At 36.4% G+C, this 21,122-nt stretch overlaps 1 protein-coding gene across 2 annotated transcripts in view; it reads right to left on the minus strand.

Annotated features, from left to right (window-relative positions):
- CEP170 (centrosomal protein 170kDa) overlaps nt 1-12,763 on the minus strand; it is an 87,137-nt gene extending 74,374 nt beyond the window's left edge. For both annotated transcript variants that reach the window (XM_009321255.1, XM_009321254.1), the window contains exons 1-5: nt 12,634-12,763; nt 7,666-7,755; nt 1,949-2,027; nt 1,250-1,308; nt 985-1,147 (exon numbers count right to left, since the gene is read on the minus strand). In XM_009321255.1, the coding sequence (XP_009319530.1) occupies nt 985-1,147; nt 1,250-1,308; nt 1,949-2,027; nt 7,666-7,755; nt 12,634-12,738 (496 nt within the window). In that variant the 5' untranslated portion in view covers nt 12,739-12,763. The remainder of the gene's footprint in view (nt 1-984; nt 1,148-1,249; nt 1,309-1,948; nt 2,028-7,665; nt 7,756-12,633) is intronic.
- Between the last annotated feature and the right edge of the window lie 8,359 nt (nt 12,764-21,122).

Below are 21,122 nucleotides of genomic sequence, written 5' to 3' on the forward strand. Positions count from 1 at the left end.
GAGGGCCACGAAAATGATCAGGGGGATGGAACACCTCTCCTCTGAAGAAAGGCTGAGAGAGTTGGGGTTGTTTAGCCTGGAGAAGAGAAGGCTCTGGGGAGACTTTATTGCAGCCTCTCAGTACTTGAAGGGGGCTTATAAAAAAGATGGGGACAAACTTTTTAGCAGGGCCTGTTGCGACAGGACAAGGGGGAATGGCTCTAAACTAAAGGGGGGTAGATTTAGACTAGATAGAAGTAAGAAATTTTTTACGCTGAGGGTGGTGAAACACTGGCACAGGTTGCCCAGAGAGGTGGTGGATGTCCCATCCCTGGAAACATTCAAGGTCAGGTTGGACGGGGCTCTGAGCAACCTGCTCTAGTTGAAGATGTCCCTGCCCATGGCAGGGGGGTTGGACTAGATTACCTTTAGAGGTCCCTTCCAACCCAAACTATTCTATGATTCTATAAATATGAAAGATGATGTAGAAACAAGACCAAAGCTACAGTCTCTACAAATTTTTAAACCACAACAGAACACTTAGGTTCTATCCTGATGCATCTAACAATGAACGCTAGTATCTATGAAACAAACAAACAAAACCCCCACCCGTTTAAAAAGAAAAAAAAAATAAAGAGGAGCACACTTGACAACAGTGGTGATAAAAAGTACCAACTGTTCCTGAACAAATATTTTCAGTCAAACTGCAAAAAATAGCACACTTTCCTGCCACAAATGCTGAAAGTTTGTGATTTTGGGAAAGAGAAATGCAAAAATCTGATAAATGCTGATTAAATGTCCCCTTACCAGTTTTTTTTAACATGTGGATACTACAGTAAAAAAGACAGCAATTCAATTCTGAAAGTTATTAATTACACTTCAAGTATGTTTAAAATTTCACATATGTGGAGTTTTTACTATCTATATAATTTCACAAGCATCCTAGCAAAGCAAATAAATATCCTTTCCAAGTTTGCGTGCTTCTGCAGCAAAAATAAACCTTACCCGTTGATTTCTCTTCAGATTTCAGTGCTTCTGTAGTTTTGTGGTGCACTTCAGCTGTGGAGTCTGTTACCTTGGACTCTGAGATTTTGGAGCTGGTTTGCTTCAACCCTTCTGCCTCTGAAGATTTTTGGGATAATTGGAGTTGGCTTGTGAATTTTTCATGCTACATGACATTAGAGAAAAAAACACCCTCAAAGAGTGAAAAAAACCCTAAGTTACCAATAACTGCACAATGACAGAACATCTAGGAACTGCACATTGTTACCTTAAGGGCTTCTTCAGGGACTCTCATCTCCCCCCTGACGACAGTAAAAAGATTAGTATGTAGGAAATGCTAAGGAAAATACTGGAAAGATTTCTCAATTCACAAGAGGATTTTACAGAAAAGCAACAGTTCGGCAGCCTGTTCTGCCATTGGAATGGTGACACTCATTCTATAAGTATGTCACTGTTTGGACCAGCATGTATAATCGTACTCACCAAAGCAAATGCACAATACAATTATGTAAAAATACTATTTTTAAATAGAACATTGACTAGATACCTTAACATTGTAATAACACACATTCTCTTTTTTCCCCCATTCAGTAGTTTGCTGAGTAATTACTTGTAATCTTCTCTACTTGTATACAATCTCATATGATACAAATATTTGTGTACTTGCCTCCAAAAAAAGTAATGTTTCTTAGGAACACAAAAGTTACACATTAGGTTTTAAACAGTAATTGGAAGTTGAGGTTTCTTGCGGTGAGAAACAACGAGATGTACTTTATCAATAGTTCTGACCAAGGTACATTATTCTAAACCCCACCATTTTCTTTAATATAGGCATTTTTGTAGTAACGAGAGAAATAAATATTTCAAAGTTGCTTCTCAAATAGTATGAGAACCCTTCATTTAATACAACCATACTTCTAGCAAGAAAAGTGTGTCAGGGCATTGTGCATTTTTATGACAAGGATATCATATCCAAATCTCAATTTATCTTCTAACTTCAGAGTGATGTATGTCTGTTCTGGAATCCTCACATCATTCACAAATGTCTACAGAAATAAATGAGGACAGAAAGAGATACTGTTAAATTCCAGAATAATAAAATGACAAATCACTTAACTAATTTTATAAGAAAGTTTTCAGCACCACAAATTTTCCACTGGTGATTCACCGGGGAATTAAACTATAAGCTCAGATTGCCACCTGCTTCACAAAATATTTCAAAAGAAATGTTAAACACCAGTCACTAACCAGGCTGCTGACATCACACTGGCCTTGAAAAGTTTCTTACAGGTTTAATCTTGTTAGCAGTATTTACTGAATTGTTGATTAATGTTCCCTCAAATTAGCACCTCCACTCATTATTTTTCTTGTAGTTTGCTTTTTCAATCCAAATTAGCTGTCAGAATTGATTTATCATCACATTTGTACAGCATTTAACATTGGATATGAGAGTTCTGAGGTAGCTTATCATTTCTAAACATTGTCAAAGGACTTAAAGGAAAAATGGACCAAGTTAGTGCAGCCAAGTAACTCCAAATAGCAGTGATAAAGAATTCAATATATTGCGACTCTTTCAAGAGTAGGTATAACAACATTTGTAAGCAGAAATAACATTATTACACCAGCTAGCAGCAAAGCAGAGCAAATTCCGTAGGCTTGACAATACCTTTTGAAAATTCAGTTACTGTACAATAAGTAATTGTCTCCTCCTCGAAATCACTATTGGAAACATAGTTGGAGAAATCAGACAAGCTTTCAGTGATTTGAGGAAGGATTTATGTACCTGAAAGTTTGCCCAATTTCACCAGCCATATCAGTTGGCTGTTAGGAGGCAGTACAGATTACCAATCATTCCGATTTCGAGGTCCGGGTTAAACCTAACAGTGAAAAATAACAAGGAATTTGCAAAAACATGCTGGGATAAATTTCAGGAGAGCCTGAGATATATACAGTGACTAATTACAGAGCAAGGAGGAAGAATAATACACGTTCAAGTCAAAATGGATCTCAGAGATGTAATTTGGAAGAGTCGGAAAACAATTTCATCTCTGTGGGAAAAAAACTAAATTAACATAAATAGGGCTTGAAGTTAGAGTATTCAAGCCCTAAAGAAAATTCTAGAAAGTCACCTACATAAAATTGTAAAACAGACATAAACCCTCATAAGAACCAGGGGAAAAAAAAGTTTATTCCTTCATTGGAACTGATCTGCATCTTTAAAGACTGATTTACAGTCTTAGGAAGGTAGGCTGTCAGCATCAAGCAAACTGCCCACGTTACTAACATCAGCAAGACTTGAAGTTGCACGTGGTGACTTCAGGTACCAGAAACAAGGATGCTAACACGCTAAGCTAGGAGTGAGCGTCAGGAACTGAGAGTGTTCTTCTCACAACTTGCCCTTTTGCTGTTGGAGGGGATGCTTAAACCTTCAATTAGAGACTTCTCCCAGAACCTGCCACCTCCCAATGACAGCTCTCAAACTGACCCTTCTGCTCATCCTGAGTCATACCACTGCTCTTAGAATTCTCCAAATTAGGCTGAATCTATAACTGTGAAAGTTAATTGTTTCTTAAACTGGATTTGTTACCTTCAGAGAAAACTCTATATTGTGTCAGTATCTTCTGAATTCACTCAGTGACAGAGAAATATAAAAGGGTGAAGACACATTTTGTCTAGCTGAAGAGAATATTAAGCTCTAGAATACAAAAACTAGAGATCAGGTTACAAAGAAAAAAGAAAACAGTAAATGTAACTCTGCACAGTATTTAAGACCCTTTCAGAGTTACACATCCTTGAAGAGTCTTTCTACAGTGTGAGCTGACAAAAACCGTCTGCCCAGCATCTTGCCTTAAACTATTCCTCAAGGCTCAATTCAAATCTGCATTAAGAAGCTACAATTTACACTCTTAAGTTCCTCTCCCCTACATTCGCCCCTGGCTTTCTAGAAATCTTCCTTCTTGTAAGAAATATGAATAATCAGCTATATATGAAAAGTCTCTTGTTCCTTGGTGTTACTTCCTTCATCTTCTTTTAAAATCCAAAATGAAGCCTTAATTTGGGGCAAATTCAAGGCAAATAAAATATTTATGGATGAACTGGTATGAGACTGTTGCATTATTTTATAAATTATTTATCAGTTGTGTATTTTCCCATACCTTAAAAAATTCACAGCTTCTTGCTCATTTTTACTTTTCATAACAACTACATGTTAATACTACAGATAGATTAAATATCCAGGGTGCCTTTCTGAAACACATTTACTATTGGTTTGTGCCAGTTTTGGAGATGCAGAATATCGCAACCCCACAGGATCATCCTCCTTCAAACTTAAGAATTGTACAACAACATGTACATGTTTCTAAGGAATGCAGCAGCTGAAATCTGCCATTTTATAAGCACTTTGAAGTTAAGGGCACGCATAGACAAAAAAATAAACTTGAATAATTAAGTAAGCCAAGAATCTGAATCTTTGAACACTTGTGTTGCTCATCTAAATCTAGTATTAGATGAAGACTGGAAAGATAGAAACAACGTCCTTCCCCAAAACAGTAAAGGGATCTTTTGTTTTCTTTTCTTTTTCTAATGAAAATAATGTTTATTTCATTATTTTAAAAATTGCTTACCTACTTCACAGAAAATATCTTCCATGAGAAATAACAACTATTTACTGGTTTGCAAGCATGAAACTTTGACTGGTGTTTAATGCGTATTTATTCCACTTTAACATTGTGTGAGTCCAGAGCAAAAACCCATGTGAAGAATATCCTCAAGGCAGCTTGAATTTTAGTGAATCACCAAAATTTAGGCCACCTTGCAGACATGTATGTACATATGTACGTATGCATTTTTCCTCCCAGGTCAGAGTTCTGAAATTCATGTGCATGCAGTATACTCAACCCAGAGAACTCTGAAAGCAGTGTGTGCAGTCTACAGACATCCTCATGACTGAACTGATGGCATACAAGAACCAAGCCTCAGTTGCTTTGCCACTGGAGTTTTAAAATCCCACCACAGACTTCGGGATGCAAGACAAAGCTAGCTTGAAAAAGCTAGTTACTATGTAAATAAGGAATCCTTTTCCCCCTTTAAATCACTCTATACGCATTTTTATATATTCACATGATTTCCAAAGCTTTATTCTCCAAATAGTGAGAGTCAACTCTCTTTAAGCCTTCAGAAAGTTTGCTGAGTTTCACGATCCAGTCCTAAAACATAAGTGTGAAAGGACTTCACTATCCTGTAAATATCCCCAAGAATGTTATCCAACAGGGCCATGGATGTTTGATATTTTTTCTGGTATGTTTTTGAAGTCACAAGTCAAAGGAGAAAATACAGTTCAATTCTGTTGATACTGGTGAAATAATAGATCTTAGTAATTGTACACATTTTCTTCAGAAAAGAGAAATTCCTTAATCTTTTTTGTATGAAATAAAAGATAATATTTGAAATAAAACTTTACATCATGTAAAACGGATTAAAATTTACTTTTGCTTTATTTTCAAATCTAGATGCATGAAGTCCAGGATGAAGATTGCTGTAACCTTTTCACTGAATTGAGTGTCAATCAACCATACAGACAAGAATATTCAGGCATTAGGGCATCATGTGCAACTACAGTTCATCTAGTGAAAGTATTTGGGACTCGTAAAACTCAAAAGAAAATTGGTAGTAGCCATCTCCCCTTAAACTCCAAATTATCTCAAGTGGTTAAAGTGCATTACACCAGGAATGGAGCAGTCCTGTATACTAAGAAAAGTATAGATCTGTTCTCCAAAGAAATGGGACTATCTGGGGAGACCCAAAATAAATGTTTGCTCTTGATGAAGCAAGCAAAATAAGAACGGGTAGAAGCTGATGAAGCACTAAAAGAGGGACTTGGCTGTTAGGGAGGTGGTGTACTCAGTGCAAAGAGTAGCTAGACTAAAAGAATTATTGCCTAGTTAGTTCACTGCATGGTACGGAGGCATTGCATATATTGTTCTGCCACACAGTTAAGTACAGCGTTACAAAATTATGTGTTTCCTCTTTTGACCTGAAACCAGGTAGGTAGAGGTATGTAAGAAAAGCACAGTTGGAAAGAGATAGTATGGGAACCACTGAGAAGACAAAGAGCAAGGACTGAACTCCAAAGACTTAATATTCCCTGTCCCAAAACTGTGGGCAGAACGAGTTCCTTTGATGTCTCTGGGTAAACACCTACAGAGCAACTGACAATTCAAATCTGAGAATGAATCAGATCAAGCAAAGCAAATAATTGAAAGCTCTTTATCAGAAGCAAAGAAAGGAGTCGAACGAAGGCCTTTTAACATATATTTTTATTAAATTCAAGTTTTGTGACAAGGCAATGAATATCTGAAGGTATGCCTTTTGACTACAGGAGTAACATACAACGAGGGAATAAAATCAAATGTCTCAGCAAAAGTTACTATGCGCTGAATTCATTTTTGATCACTGCCTTGAAACAGTGCACTGACTTTCAAAACAGAGGTATATTAAATATTTAAGTGGCAAAGTTCTTATACGTCTACAACTGTTCAAAGGATATAACCCTTCAGGTTACACTGGTTTCATGTGGAATTGAGACTCTGACTCTTTGGAAGGCTGAGTTAGTTACTTTAAAATACAGAAAAGCTAATAGAGACAGACTAACAGGGTTTTTATTTTGAAATGCACTTCAAGATCAAACACCAAAACCTAAATCAATGCTAACAGGCAGTAACCTGAGATTTCTTCTTCATCATCTTTTTTTTTTTTTTAAACATTTGACAAAGCTATTCACTACCAGTAGTTTTCTAAATATTAGTTCAAATAAGCAATCATAGATGAACTCATGGTTTTGTTCTGTACACATTCATGACACAGCCAAACATTTAAAGTTACTAAAATAACAACCATAACTAGTGTGTATAAAAAGCTCATGAAGAAGTATCTAAAGGGCTACAAAAATATGACAAAGTTACTAAGTTTTTAATAAACTATTACAAAATTCAAAACATTTATAAAAGGCGAAGCTTACCTAGAATATTCTACACGCAATTCCTAGAAAAACCTTAAAATGTAAAATGTCATATGAAACTTTATTTTGCCCATAACTTTGCATTTTTCCTATACTAGTTTGTAATAACTTGACACTTACACATTATTCATAGACGTTTTGACAAAAACGATACTGAAAAACTAAATGCAAATATAGAATTAGTTAAATAGGTTTACATACAACATAGTTATTGCATACTTGATTTTTTTTTACATATGAAGTACAGCTTAACATTCTTTTCTGTATGAAAAAAGGAGAAAAAAGGAATACCAGATGAAATAAAAAAATCAATTTCTTAATCAGACATTTTAGAGATTTAAATACCTTTTTTCCCCCCAATATAATCACGATACTATTTTTTTTTCTACATTTTGAAATACAGAATAATAATATATTCCTTTTTATTGAGTTTTTTCCTACTGCCGAGGCCCTCTTCTTAATGGAATTTACTGCAGCCCTTTAAATAACATGCAGCGGAAAACCCCTGCGAAAACTATATTTTCCTTTTGAATGTTCCCCCATTTCCAATCTTCCATTAAAAACATATTAATGTACACTTGTTAAGTCATACTCTCTTTGCTCAAAAAAACCCCAAACCAAACATACAAAATACTATGGGGAGCTATCCATTTCTGATGTTAACTTACCCCATTCAAGCTACCCAAATCCTTCACCAAGTGTTCATCTGTAGAGGCATCGTAGTTAAGTACAGCATGTTGCTTGTCCACACTTCGTGACTAAATTATAAAAAAAAGAAATTTATATAAAATAAGGTATTTCAAAAACAGATCAAGATAGCATTAATGGCTATTTCTTCAAGTAGCATGATTATTTTCTTTCTACATAGCACATTTATTCAAATTATATAAAAACATTAGTCCCACATATGAAAAAACTCAATCCCAGCTCTGGCCCCGGGTGCCCATAGCAGAATCCTAAAATAAGTTCAGAAGAATTATTTTCTCAATGTTTCCCCAAATGTGATTATAAGTCAGATCCAGCCGTATCTTATCCAAAGATTTTTTTTTTTTTCAGGTCACCATAGTATCACTGATGTTTAATCTAATATCATCAACTTCACCTTTATTTCTCTCTCTCTCTCTCCTTAACTACATGCATCCTTCAAAAGATGAATATGATTCTGTGGTATTGCTGTTCTCGCTGAAACACACCGTTTCCTGTCATGCATCAGTAAATCTTCCATTATGTTGCCTGGGATACTTACCATAGTATACATGCATTGAAATTGTTTCTCCTTGATCTCAATTTCCTGAACAAATTAGCTATAGCCTCTTCACTAAATGTCTGAGCGGTTCCTGAATTATTATTCCCACTTCAGTATTTATTTATTTAAGTAATTCTTTATTTTGCATCCAAATGTCAACCCATAGATCAGGAACAATCCTTGTTACTATTTCCTCCAAGAACAGCACCTGCCTAACAGCTAAGTCCCTCTTTCAGGAGGGACTTAGCTTGCCCATGGCCAAGTGTTTACAGCCTGAGGTGCTGACTTCAAGCAAGGAAGAGGTGGGGCTGGATGTATACTTCCTTCACGCATGCATGTGGTCAGCACCTTGACATCTAGAGGAGTTCCTAACTGGATGGAGTCCACAGCTCATCTTCCCCAGCTGTGCACACTTCATCTCAGTCTGCTGGCAGTTCTGCTAGTGCAGTGTCCTGACATGATTGTATAGCAGCAAATTTCTTCCAACAGCATTCTTTCCAGTTTCAGGTTTGCATCTTCTATCCTTGCTACTCAACTCATTGTTCAGGACTATATAGCACTGAGAATGGTAAACTTCTGCCTGAGACTTCTGTGCTTATTTCTGTACCAGCACCTGAAGCCTGTCAGTTCTAGGAGTCCCAGGTTACCAGTGCATTAGCCAGTTCAAGGCATCAGACCATGCAATCATGACTCCTAAGGAAATGCTTTCTCTTCTGAGAATCCCACGTTTATCATCTCGTTCCTTCTTGATTTCCCGAGACTTGCTAATATTATTTTCCTTCCTTCTTTATAATTTACTTCCTTATTCTTCCTTTCCATGCCATCTTCTGACTGCTTCACTTTCTCCTCAAAGAAGTGAAATCATTCCTCTTCTGCCTATATTTACTATGTTATTTTTAGGCTTTTCACTTGAGCCAATTTGCTCTGTAGTCTTGAGGTGTATAGAAGGGGATCAGGATATAAAAGGGGAGGGGAGAATTGAGGAAGAGACAGACAAATGAACAAGAAGGTCCATGCCAGTAAAAGCTGCACTAGTATACTACATCAGTTAAGTGTTCTTAATGGTAGATGAAGATATACCAGTATAGTTCATTTTCTACTAACTTAGTAACCCTTCTTCAAGTGAAAACAAGCTATCTCAGTAAAATCAAATTCACTGATGTGGGTGTTCTGCTGAGCCTACAATGTCAAGCAGAGATTACACTTTTCCACACTGAAGTGATGCAGCAATACAAGCACAAGAACTACCCTATCTTTACCTAGGTTAAAGCTTCATGGTATTTTGTCACATCTTCCAAAATGGTAAGAATGATTGCTCAAGTCTGTGACTTTTAGAGAAACACCCGAAATTCTGCAGGACATTAAGGCTCTCCTCAGGCTCAGATTACTTGCACATAATTGGACACATTTTTATTCGTTGCAGACAGTCTTTACAGGTGCAAAGATTGCGCAAATCTTTCAAATGCCATTTTTCCTTCTGATTTGTTATTGCAGTCTTCCATTCAAATTTAAGTACTATCAAAATTCCTTTTTATAAGACTGTGGTGCCTTGGCTGGCAGCTAAGCACCACACAGCCGCTCACTCACTCCCCCCTGCCCCAGTAGGATGGGGAGAACAGGAAGAGCAAAAGTAAGAAAACTCATGGGTCGAGGTAAGGATAGTTTAAGCAGCAAAGGAAAGAGGAAGAGGAAAGAAGAAATAAAACAAATCAAGTGATGCAAAGGCAATCATTCACCACCTCCCACAAGCAGACCAACGCCCAGCCAGTCTTTGAGCAGCGGTTACCTTCCCCAAAGCCCCCTCCCCCATTTTTTACTGCTGAGCATGACATAATATGGCACAGAATATCCCTTTGGTCAGTTTGGGTCAGCTGTCCTGGTTGTGTTCCCTCTCAGCTTCTTGTGCAGCCCCCAACATAGTCACATGTGTGTAGGAGGAGCAGAGTGAGAAAGAGAATGTTTTGAAACTGTGCACACACTGTTCAGCAACAGCGAAAATATTGGTGTGTTATCAACAGTGGTTGATACAGGTCACAAATCCAAAACAGAGTACCATAAGGGCTTCTATAAAGAAAATTAACTCCATCCCAGCCAGACCCAGTACAAAGATTTATATGTGACTGCAGAAATAATAAAAATCACAGAATAACTGTGCTAAGAGCTGTATGAATATAAAGAGGAAAGCTCCATCGTCAGTTCAAATAAATTTGTAACTAGCATTATTTTAGACAAAAACTCTTCAAACCAATCCAGACTACTAAGAAAATGTTCAGAATACAGAAAATAAGAGCATTCCTCTTTGGAATTAATTTTTATATTAGGAATAATGTAGAATTTTTCACCTTGGAGATGATTCCCCCATCAAGATTAAAAAGGTTTTCTAAACGTAACAGGGAAAGAAGGGGAAAACGTGGTATTTATCCACAAGCAGGATGATGCATTGGAGCAGCTAGCTAAATACAAAGACTGACACTATGTTTGAGCATATTTACAAAATAACCCAGTTAAAGCAAATCTGTATTCCCAGACATGAACAAACCCTCTGTTAGAAGAACAGTGGTTAGGTACGGATCTGAGGTCTAACTCTATCAAGCATGCAACAGAGTTGAAATGCTCATTAAAAGGCTTTTATAACATGTTTTCTGTAAAGAGATTATGAATTAAAGCATTAAATTCTGCTTTCTTTATCATGCATTGTCCACATGCTTTGCAGTAAGGGAACAGCCAAGTTGTCAGGAGTGGAAAAGAAGGTCCTACACAAAGAGGTATACATACAGAACAAGAACACATTATTAGCTTCTCTTTTGGCGGGTTCCTATCCCTTCAGCAGTATGTGTTGTTACAGTCATGCTCGCATGTAGACCTAACATAACAGCAGGCTAAAGAGAATATTCCTTAAAGTGACCAGGCCCCTTGATTCTTTTTACTGCCTCTGAAGTCAATACACAACAAATAACATTTCTGAATGACTGGAATCTATTCACAATATTAATCAGAGGCACCTACTTTTGAAGGTGATGATGACTGAAGTTTTGTAACACAAAATAATAAATGCTTGAGTATTCAGCTTCACTCTAAGGACTGATCAACCATGGACTGGAGATGGCATAGGGGAGAGAGAAGGAAGAAAAGTCTCCCTTATTCAGAGACAACAACCCATTACAACAAGCTAGTGGTAAAATAAAAGCATTTTTTAATTATAATCTTCTGAGCAGGAACCAACGGTGTGGGGTTTTTTGGTTGCTTTTCTTCTGGGTTTGGGTGTTGGGGTTTTTTTGTGTTTGTTTATTGTTTTATTTGTTTTTTTTTTTAATTCTTCCCTCATAAATCACCAAGACATCATACTGCCTGTCTTTAACGAGAAATTAAGAGTATTTTCAACTACCTTCTAACAGGACAAAGTATTTCCATCACCAATAAAACCTTCGGATGCCTTCTGAGTTTAAAATGCAGTTTACTAGACATATTACATTCTGAGTAATACACATACAAATAGGTTTCTAGGCACTTCATTTGCAAGTGAGATTCTAATTTGGCCATTAATGGCTGCATACACAACTCTTGGAAACAAAAAACCCCAAAGAAAATATTTTATTGAATGGTACGAAGGGTTGAGAATATTAGTTTGAAGTTCAATCCTCTTAAGAGTTCTACAGTAACCAAAGAGAAGAATTCAAGAAGAAACTCCCAAAATATTACCATTAACCATTCAAAAATATATATACCAGGAAGAAGCAGCTCAGAGGACTACAGCTTTGATAGGGCAAAGCACATGCAATAAGACTACATAACAATACGGTTACACACCTCTAAGAGTTCCACATTGTGATCCTGAAAGTTGAGGAAGCTACTGAAGTGTCAAACTATTTTGGCTAAGACTTGTGTTTTTACAGTTGCACTGAAACCATTACTGAGATTGAGTCTTCAACTTCCTTAGAGACAGAGAAATACTCTTTGCTACTAATTTCATTTGCCTTTGTACAACCAGATCAGGACATGGGGATAGAGTTACATCAAATCATGTGACTAAATTAGATTACAAGTTGCAGAAAAAAGAAAAGCTCTTTTCAAAAGCATCCAGTGCACTTAGCATTATCACATTTTATGGAGTACATAGTCTACTTACTTTACTGGTCATATTGCAAAAATTATTTCATCTATTCTTGCATTCGTATGCGATTTATATGAAGAAAATGTGATCCTCTGCACTTTGACAGTAACTGTATGATTGATGGCAATATGTTTAAACTAACTGTTTATATGAACACAAAAGATTAATCAAAACAACTGCTCTCCAACATCTGGGGAATTTAATTTTCAAAAGGAATACAAAACTGGTGCATTAAGTTCATGACTTGAGCAGTTGCACATGGAAGGCTGATGCAATTACCTGTAACATCAGCTCACAGTCATCTCTTCCAACAAAAATCATTTCTCGTGGCAGCCTATGGCGGGTGCCTCCACTGCTCACCAAAAACCAGGATGTTAAGCTCATTTTCTGCTTAGCTGATAAATCCTTGGCAATGCTACGTCATCCTGCAGCGAGAAAGAGAGACGGAGAAATTCATTTCAGTTATTTTTAGCTACAGTTCCTGCTTAGCAAACACCGTGAGCAGAATACAAAAATCCCCTGAAAATACAGCAGTCTCAATAGCATGTACTGAATCCAGCAATCACAGGAAGTGACAGGCTCCAGATTTACATAGTTTGAGGCTTCGTGCAACTAGGCAAATTTAATCGGAGGTAAGCTTCTTCAAAATGAGCAAGCAGCTAGTTAATGCCAAAGTCATACGTCAAGTTGTCAGAAAGCTTTTAACATTTGACCGCTTATTATCAAGATAATTGCTACATTAATGCTTGCTATCACAGCCAATAAACAACGTGGCAAAAGTTCACAAAACACAGCAAGTAACTTGCATGTGTGTCATTACATTTTCCTGCAAAAAAGAACTATCTCATTCGGTTTTAAGCTCAGGTCCTCTGTACAGCACCAAATGAAAGCTTAAATTAAAGGAAGTTTTGCTTCTTATTTAATGCTAGAGTTCCTCAATAAAATTTACATCTTGGAAATTTAACAGTGTACATTTAGAATTGTAAACAAAGCAGAGCAAAATGAACAATTTAGAAGTTATTTATAAGTAATAAAACTAAAAGCAATGTTCCTACAAAACTTTACCTTAGTTTTCCAATAAACAACATGATATACTACATACTTACACAGAAAAAAACCCACAGCTATTTAAAATGTCATGAAATACAAAAGAAATGAAAACTTGAAAACTGGATAAAATCTTTTATGGAAAACTTCTTCACAGAATATGGCCTACTTGACACTGGACAAAAATGTGATTAAAAGCACTCTCCAGAGTAAGTCAATGGTTGATACTTGGAAAAGCCTTTAAGAAGTATTCCAAATCTCTCTTTAAGAAAAAGCAAGCCAAAGTAATCATTTCATTCATTCATTACCACACTGTATTCACTAAAAGAGAAGCTAAAGAAAATAAAAAGCAACCAGTCTGCATTCCTTACAGTACCAAATAGCTGGCATTTCTCTTCTCTTTTATTTATATGTCATTTAGTGAAATTATGCAAGGGTAGCAAATGTACTTTAAGTAGACATAAGCCTGTAGCAGACTTGAGCATAATCTGCATAGTAACAAGAATGCAGCGAGGTTCTCAAAACCAAGACTACCATGTAAGCACTGAGTGAGACGACAATGCCAGCTCTGCCCCATTAGGCAAACTACATTCAAGGAGAGACACCACAAATTATGAATACTTATAAAGAGGACTGAGTTAGGCCAAAACTGCATCTAAAAATGACAAAACAGACATTTACAAATCAGTAAGTCGAAAGCATACCATGGCAGGTGCTAAAATGAACCAGCAGAACTGTCAACTCAGTTAAAAAAAAAAAAAAGGCAATTCAAATGGAAGAAATTAGAAAGATTCGATGTGCTAAAGATTTACTTAATAAAAAGGGAAATATGTATTGCAACAAAGTGTTCTCTTATACAGTGATACCTACAATAGGATCATCTTTCCACAGCTGTATCACAACACATTCTTCAAATTAATCTTATGTTCTCCAACTCAATGGAAGAAGTGATATAGCATCTCTATTATACTTCATTCATAGAAAATATGAAGACTACAAATTAAATCTACAATAATAACTTGCTGAAATCAAATTTAAAGACATCTAGTTACCAAATAAGTGTTTTGATAATTAAAATATTTGTATTTTTAATTTAACCTAGTTTAAAACTAGAAGATAAACTAGGTCAATCAAATGACATTTTTCCATTCCTTTTAAGAAAGGAAAAGCAAGTACCAAAAATGGCTAGCCTAGGTTGCAGCTTTTAACAAGTAAATTAAATGGATGTTTGACAGCAAGCATGCTGTTCAATATCAAAGCTCCTCATTCCATTTATATTTTACTGCCTTTTAAATCTCCCATCTGCTTATCATAACATTTACACCATTTGGCCTTCCTGCTCTAATTGGAAATTCATATGAAAACCTCCAAGAGGATATAAACTATTTGAAAAAGTTCTTAGTCAAATACTATGTTTTAGTTTACATAGGTAGACTGTCAATAAAGGAGAAAAAATATTTTTATTTATAAAACAGACAAGTAGGTCAACAATTACTGAGCTAGAAAAAAAAACCCAAACCTCCCACGAATGATAAAGCCTGACAACAAACACATTAAATTAAGCTATCTGAAATAATTTTATAAAATGTTTTATACAGAGCAATCATTGCCACACAGCTTGGCAGCACATTTGTAGTTAAAAGCCCATCACCATTTCTATCAAAGTTAATAATGTTGTTCTTTTCAAACAGTGCTGTCTCGACCGCGACGAATCATCAACCTAGATACATATTTTATTTTAAAGTCTTCTTTAGAATAAATGAATGACTTTGATCAAAGCTATGCTGAAATTCTGCATAGCAAAACTGGCTGAAAACAGGACACAGTAGCAACAGTTACTTAATATCAGAACAAAAAAGTGCATTAAAAGTTTAGTGTATTAGTTATATAGTTATATAGACAGTATATGGACAATTACATTGCTCCTCAAAAACTTCATGACAGCTAACAATATTTTTAATAGACTGCTGTATTAAGAACTCTGGCTGTAGTATTCTGAACAATACGAAGATGAAAGATTGTTCACTCTCTAGGAGATACCCAATTAAATTACTATATGACAGGTGCAAAATCATCATCAGAAGTGGCTCTTTGCACAGTATAAATTTAGGTCATGATAATTCTTGCAATGAGATGTTATGGATACTAAAAGGTTACACTGGGTTCAAAAAGCAATAAGCATTCATGGAAGAAAAAATTATCATGCCTATTACATGCAATGACCCCACTTATAGATCAGGAACTGCATGCGTTGCGCATTTTGAGAGGCTAGGAGTGTGCTCTAGTGAAGTTTCACTTGGTATCGTCCTAGTTAATAACCTCCCTTCCTTGCCTAGCCTTTGTTTATGGGGAACGGGATACTGGCCCAGATGGACCTGTCTTACTCCAGTACAGACTACACTTTTTAGATGAAGTATTTACAAAAAATATTATGATTTCTTCCACAGAAAAATGAATCTTCAATGCTTTATTGAAACATTTTGTTTTATCAGCCTTTCCTAATACGGCAATATTGTGTTGTAATCTTTAAACAAACTAGTAAACATTTCCTCATTAAGACTTGATCATTCAAAGCAATACTTCATTCTAGATACCTGGAAGTCAGTTGCGGAGACATCTATTGCAACTGCAAAACATTTCCTCATCTGCAGAAGAAACAGCATTTTATGATGAAGGACTATGAATTTCAAAAGGCTGTAACCAGTGTGTAAGAATGAACACAGGGGTAATAAGTCACTTGAAACAGATGATGCAGCAACAGGGAAACTGGCTGCCTCATCCCTGTAAATATAATTCAGTCATAAGAACTAAAGCCCTGCACTATGTAGCCAAAAGATGGGTGTAACCAATTTCAAATATGTCTAGAGAAACACTGCCAAGATTATAGTTTTGATACAGTAATGTTATTGTAAGCAAAATCCTTAATAATCTCACATTTGAGAATTTTGCCCGTAACTGAAAACAGCCAACTGTTTTCTCCAACTAAACTATTAGTGAGTACCCAGACACCGATCCTACAGAGGAACAAAAAGCTACGTTTAAAATTTAAACTAAACCTAATATATGCCTGAAATTCCTACTCTTAAGCACTGCAGTCCTCCATATTAAGACTGACAATAGTATAATTTTAATGGTACACAATTATCCTATTACTGTACAACAAATTTTACTTAAGAACATTTTAAAATAACATTAAAAAAAACCTGCACCAAGCTGAGACACAGTACTGACAAAGCTGGAAGCCCTATGTTGCCCATTATTTGCCCTTATAAGTTCCTGTTTCCAGCTGCTAAAAATTTTGCTAAAATGAAGTTTACCTTCTCATACAATTGCCTAGCATATTTGGGGAAGCTTCAGAAGAAATGACTCAAACATTTCCGAAACAAGGTTACAGGAAAATATTCTACGTTACTACCTTTAAAAAAAATTATAAGTAGTACCTCATATATGCAAATTGATAACTGAAAGGAGACAGGAGGCCTTAGTATCAGTTCGTACCTTTTACTATTGCTCTTGTGCAAATCTATCCAAATGCAGACAAGCAATAGGCTTTTGAAAACTTTCCACGTGTGTATTAGTTCAACGAGTACACAGATAAATTCTCTCAACACATCTGCCTACACAGAGCGTGCTCCACAATTTGCTTTAACTACCTATTTTTAATGTTATACGGCCAGTTAGAACCAAAAATAGGGTATCTTTCCCCAGTACTCTCAATTCATCCACTGTTGCTGGTAGAGAACAAACATGAGGGTAGTAGAAGACCCAGAAGGAGGTAACACCACCACACCTAGACAAGACACTTGAGCTGGAGCTTGGCAGACTCTGGAATGAGGAATCAAGAAAGGCAAACATCAGGTATAAGCCATGACAAGGGAGAAATCAAAATTAAGAGAGCACTAACGGAGCCAGTAATGACTGCAGAAGACGTGAAGTTGAAGCTGATTTCCAAGTCACAAAGAAATGCTGTCAGCAAACAATGCCCACTGGAAAAGTGCCTACCATGGCTGCTTTATTGACTATCCAATGTAATTAAGGATACTAATGCCAGCAGTTCTATTTTCGACTGAAATGGAGAAATCTATGCTACAGAAAGAAAAAGAGCAAAATGAAGGTAATTCCAACCCTGAGGAGATTACTGTATCAATACAAAATTGATATTAAAAAGTAATCTATAAAGATAACGGATTTAAATCTAAGAAGTTATAAGTGGAAAACACCACAATAATATTGTCTACTCTGTAAAACACTCTGAAGTTGGGCAATATCACAAGCAGTGTTCCATGTGCAATCAGAATTAACCTACTTACATACATGTATTAGAAAATAACCTTTAAGTATATTACCACATAATATTTTAACCAGGACCTCTACCTTATTCAGGTTAAAACAAAAAACTTAACAGTCAAGTAATCAGTATTTGTTTTCTCCTCTTCTCATCAATTGATTAGCCTGTACCTTATTTATTGCACATCACTAAAAACCTTTTGTGAATTATTAACTTCCTACTGACTTTATCTACCGTGCTCATCACCAGAGCTTGAGAAATTCATTAATACTTACAGTAAAATCTCCACAAAATCTCTATAAAGGGTTTATTATAAGTGGGGAACTGTAGAGAGCACTTTTTAACACTAGAGTATCTTAATCTTGAGTATTTAAGTTCCAAAACCATCGGCATTTCTTCTTAAAGTACCTAGTTTTACACAACGCTACAGGTGTTCAAATTGTCTCACTTGTTACAACACTGAATGCCTAATTCTTTTGCAAGTAAGGTTAAAGCCACATGTAGGGTGGCTAGAAAATTAAGACCACCTTTCTAAAGTACAGGTAGATGACTCATCTGCCATCATAGGGACTATAAATACAAGAAAATAATTCATACTCTAGGGTAGCTTCTAAATGTTTTAGTTGTGAAACTATCCTTGGTGCTTTCATAATCCCCTGCTTCTTTCACTACTCACATTGCTGTCATCCCAGAAAGGGAAACAGAGGGCTCCTCCACAGACAACAGCCTCCTGGCTGAAACTATTCTCACCAATTCCTAGGGCTAGTCCATCAAGTGAATTTATTAATAAAGCGGGTATCTTGTGCAGGGGGTGGTGGGAAAAAAGCATGGCTGAAGAACCTTTAATTGGGAACTGGAATTCAATCTACATAAGCCATCCTTCGTGCCACAGTAGTATGCAATGTTGCTCCTCAAAACCCTTAAACAAATAAATACCCATCTAAATTAAAGTGCTTTAGGCTAATGATCAATAAAAATATTTCTTGAAGAATTTATGGACCTTCTGAATTCACAGTGTACTTCACAAGGGGAAGCAAGAAAACTTCAGTGTTGGCCTTTTGCTTGCCAAGCAACATAGGATACAGCAGTCAAAGTTTAGCACAGTAAAAAGACACTCCCCAAGTAATGCTTTGGTCAAGTCACGTTGGATCAAGTTGTCAAGTGACAATACTTTTCACTTTGAGGCTTAGGTCAGTGTCATAACAATATCCATAAAGGTTAATAAAAATATACCCTTAAGAGGCTGTAAAAAAAATTAATAAAATTAAAATCAATGGAAGCATAAATGAGGTAAATTACGCTTAAAAACATTGAAACTCTTCATCAACATCACCCAGAGAAGATGAGCTCGCATACTTAGGAAAACTGACCAAAACAATCCTAGGTTTTCAGCAGTTGTCGAACAAGCTAGAAGTGCTATTATCAAATATTTCACTGACTCGAAAATTCACCTGAACATATCCCTCTAGAAACATTCAAATGCTATATACAGCCCTGAACAAAACTCTGTTCCCATTCACACTGACATAAAGAAATACTGCTATCAGTTGTAAAGTTAATGACAATTTCATGCAACTACTCGAGAGTTACACTGACATAACAGAGTAGAACTGGATGGCAAGCATGCAAATAGGTAAAATGGAAGAAAACAGGAAACCCAAGGGAAGAAAAGTGAAACATCCATTCAATTTAGCTTCCTTGCTCAAATGGGGACCAGGAGTACATTTAGGGTGACTGTCGCTATCACTAAACCAAAACACCTCATAAAAAATCGCAGTCCTCCTTGGTCTGTTGGCTTATCTCTTAAACTTATTAAGGTTTAGCTGACAAGGCAACTGAAAAATAGCCTCAGGTATTCATTCTGCTTCTGAAGTATTTGACCTGTTCCACCTTAGCTCAAATATCCAAATTTGGCCACAATTTCTTGAAAAACAGATTAGCAAATCATACTGAAGCCTTATACTACATCTAAAATAGCTAATTTTCAGGATCCATTGAAAGATGTAGCCATGACTAAATTCTACAGAACAAGGGAACCACTGAGAGCAAAGAAACCATCTTAACCATCATCCTGCAAAACGGTTCTCCTCTTGTTGCCCCTCCCCCCTTTTTTTTCGTCAACACAGAGATGGAGGAGGGAAAAAAGCAAAATAAAGAGTATGTAAACTTCCTTGAATCTTAGTCTACAGAATCACCTGTGCCTTTTGTTTACAGACAGAGAAAATAATTCACTTGCAACATCTGCTAGATCAAATATTTTAAAAAAGATTTTTTAAAAAAGTTATTTTAAGCTTAAGAAGAAAAAAAAATTAGATATAATAAAACATAGAGCAGAAACGAAAACCAGAGCAAAAAAATGCCTTTATAAAGCATCAGGAGACCAAGTTGAGTCATGCCCCCTGCTTTTTTTTTTTTTTTTATTAGTACACATCCAACACAGGTAGTTATGCACATTACCTATATTACCTATCATAAAAGACTAACTAAAACAACAAGAGTTAGAGTTCTACCAAATCAATAAAGCAACAGCAATGTTTTTCTCAGGGGGTCTCTGGCTAGGAGAGAAAGGAAAAGGAAGAAAAACCAAACCAAAAAATAAAAAGGGGGGGGGGGGGGGGGAATGAAGCTGCAGGGTACAGTCTGGCACCCTGTCGATCTGGCCCTAGGGTCAGATTATCACAGCAAACTCCTCAGCAGCGTTTGTGGGAAGAAGCATTTTTTCCTCAGATTTTAATTACAAAAAGGCATAAAAGCCTTCTAGCTGGGAATGCTAGATAGAGAGAGATTTTCCTCCTGCATTCAAAGAGTTTGAGATCTCTACGTAAGGGACCCAGATACTCTTCTTGCCCTACAGGTTGCCCCATGCATCTGATGGAGTAAGGACAAGAAAGCAGCTCAGGCGGCTGTTGCCCTCTGTCAGTCAGCCAATCTGTCCTGTAATGTGGCTACAGCTGTGGGGCTGCACAAGCACCCTCTCCCTCCGGTCCAGGTCAGAATTAGGTCTACATCTATTTTATTGCTGTGACACACAGGAATAGCTGTCAGAACAGCAACTGAAATAAACCCCTTTTTCTGCCAACAGTGCAGCTGCACTGAAAGTTGCTTGGGGTTTTGATTTTGAGGGACAATGACTTAAAAGACCATATCCTACTCCGTTTTTGATGTAACAATGACTAAAAAAAATAAGCCTGAGATCTTTTCCTTGCTATTATATCAACATACAAATACTGCAAACAAATGTACAAAAATAATGCTTACCTGATGGCTATCAATCATTCGAGTGTCACAGTATGCAAAAAGATATTTGTATGAATAAACAGTCAGGATGTCTACAACAAACATGAAGCAAACTCACACAATTGAAACTAAATAATCTCCCATTTAAAGCATTTAAGAAAGGAAAATTAAATGTTACAGTAACTATGAAGACAGT

Source organism: Pygoscelis adeliae, unplaced genomic scaffold, assembly GCF_000699105.1.
Source record: "Pygoscelis adeliae isolate BGI_AS28 unplaced genomic scaffold, ASM69910v1 Scaffold463, whole genome shotgun sequence".
NCBI classification, from domain to species: domain Eukaryota; kingdom Metazoa; phylum Chordata; class Aves; order Sphenisciformes; family Spheniscidae; genus Pygoscelis; species Pygoscelis adeliae.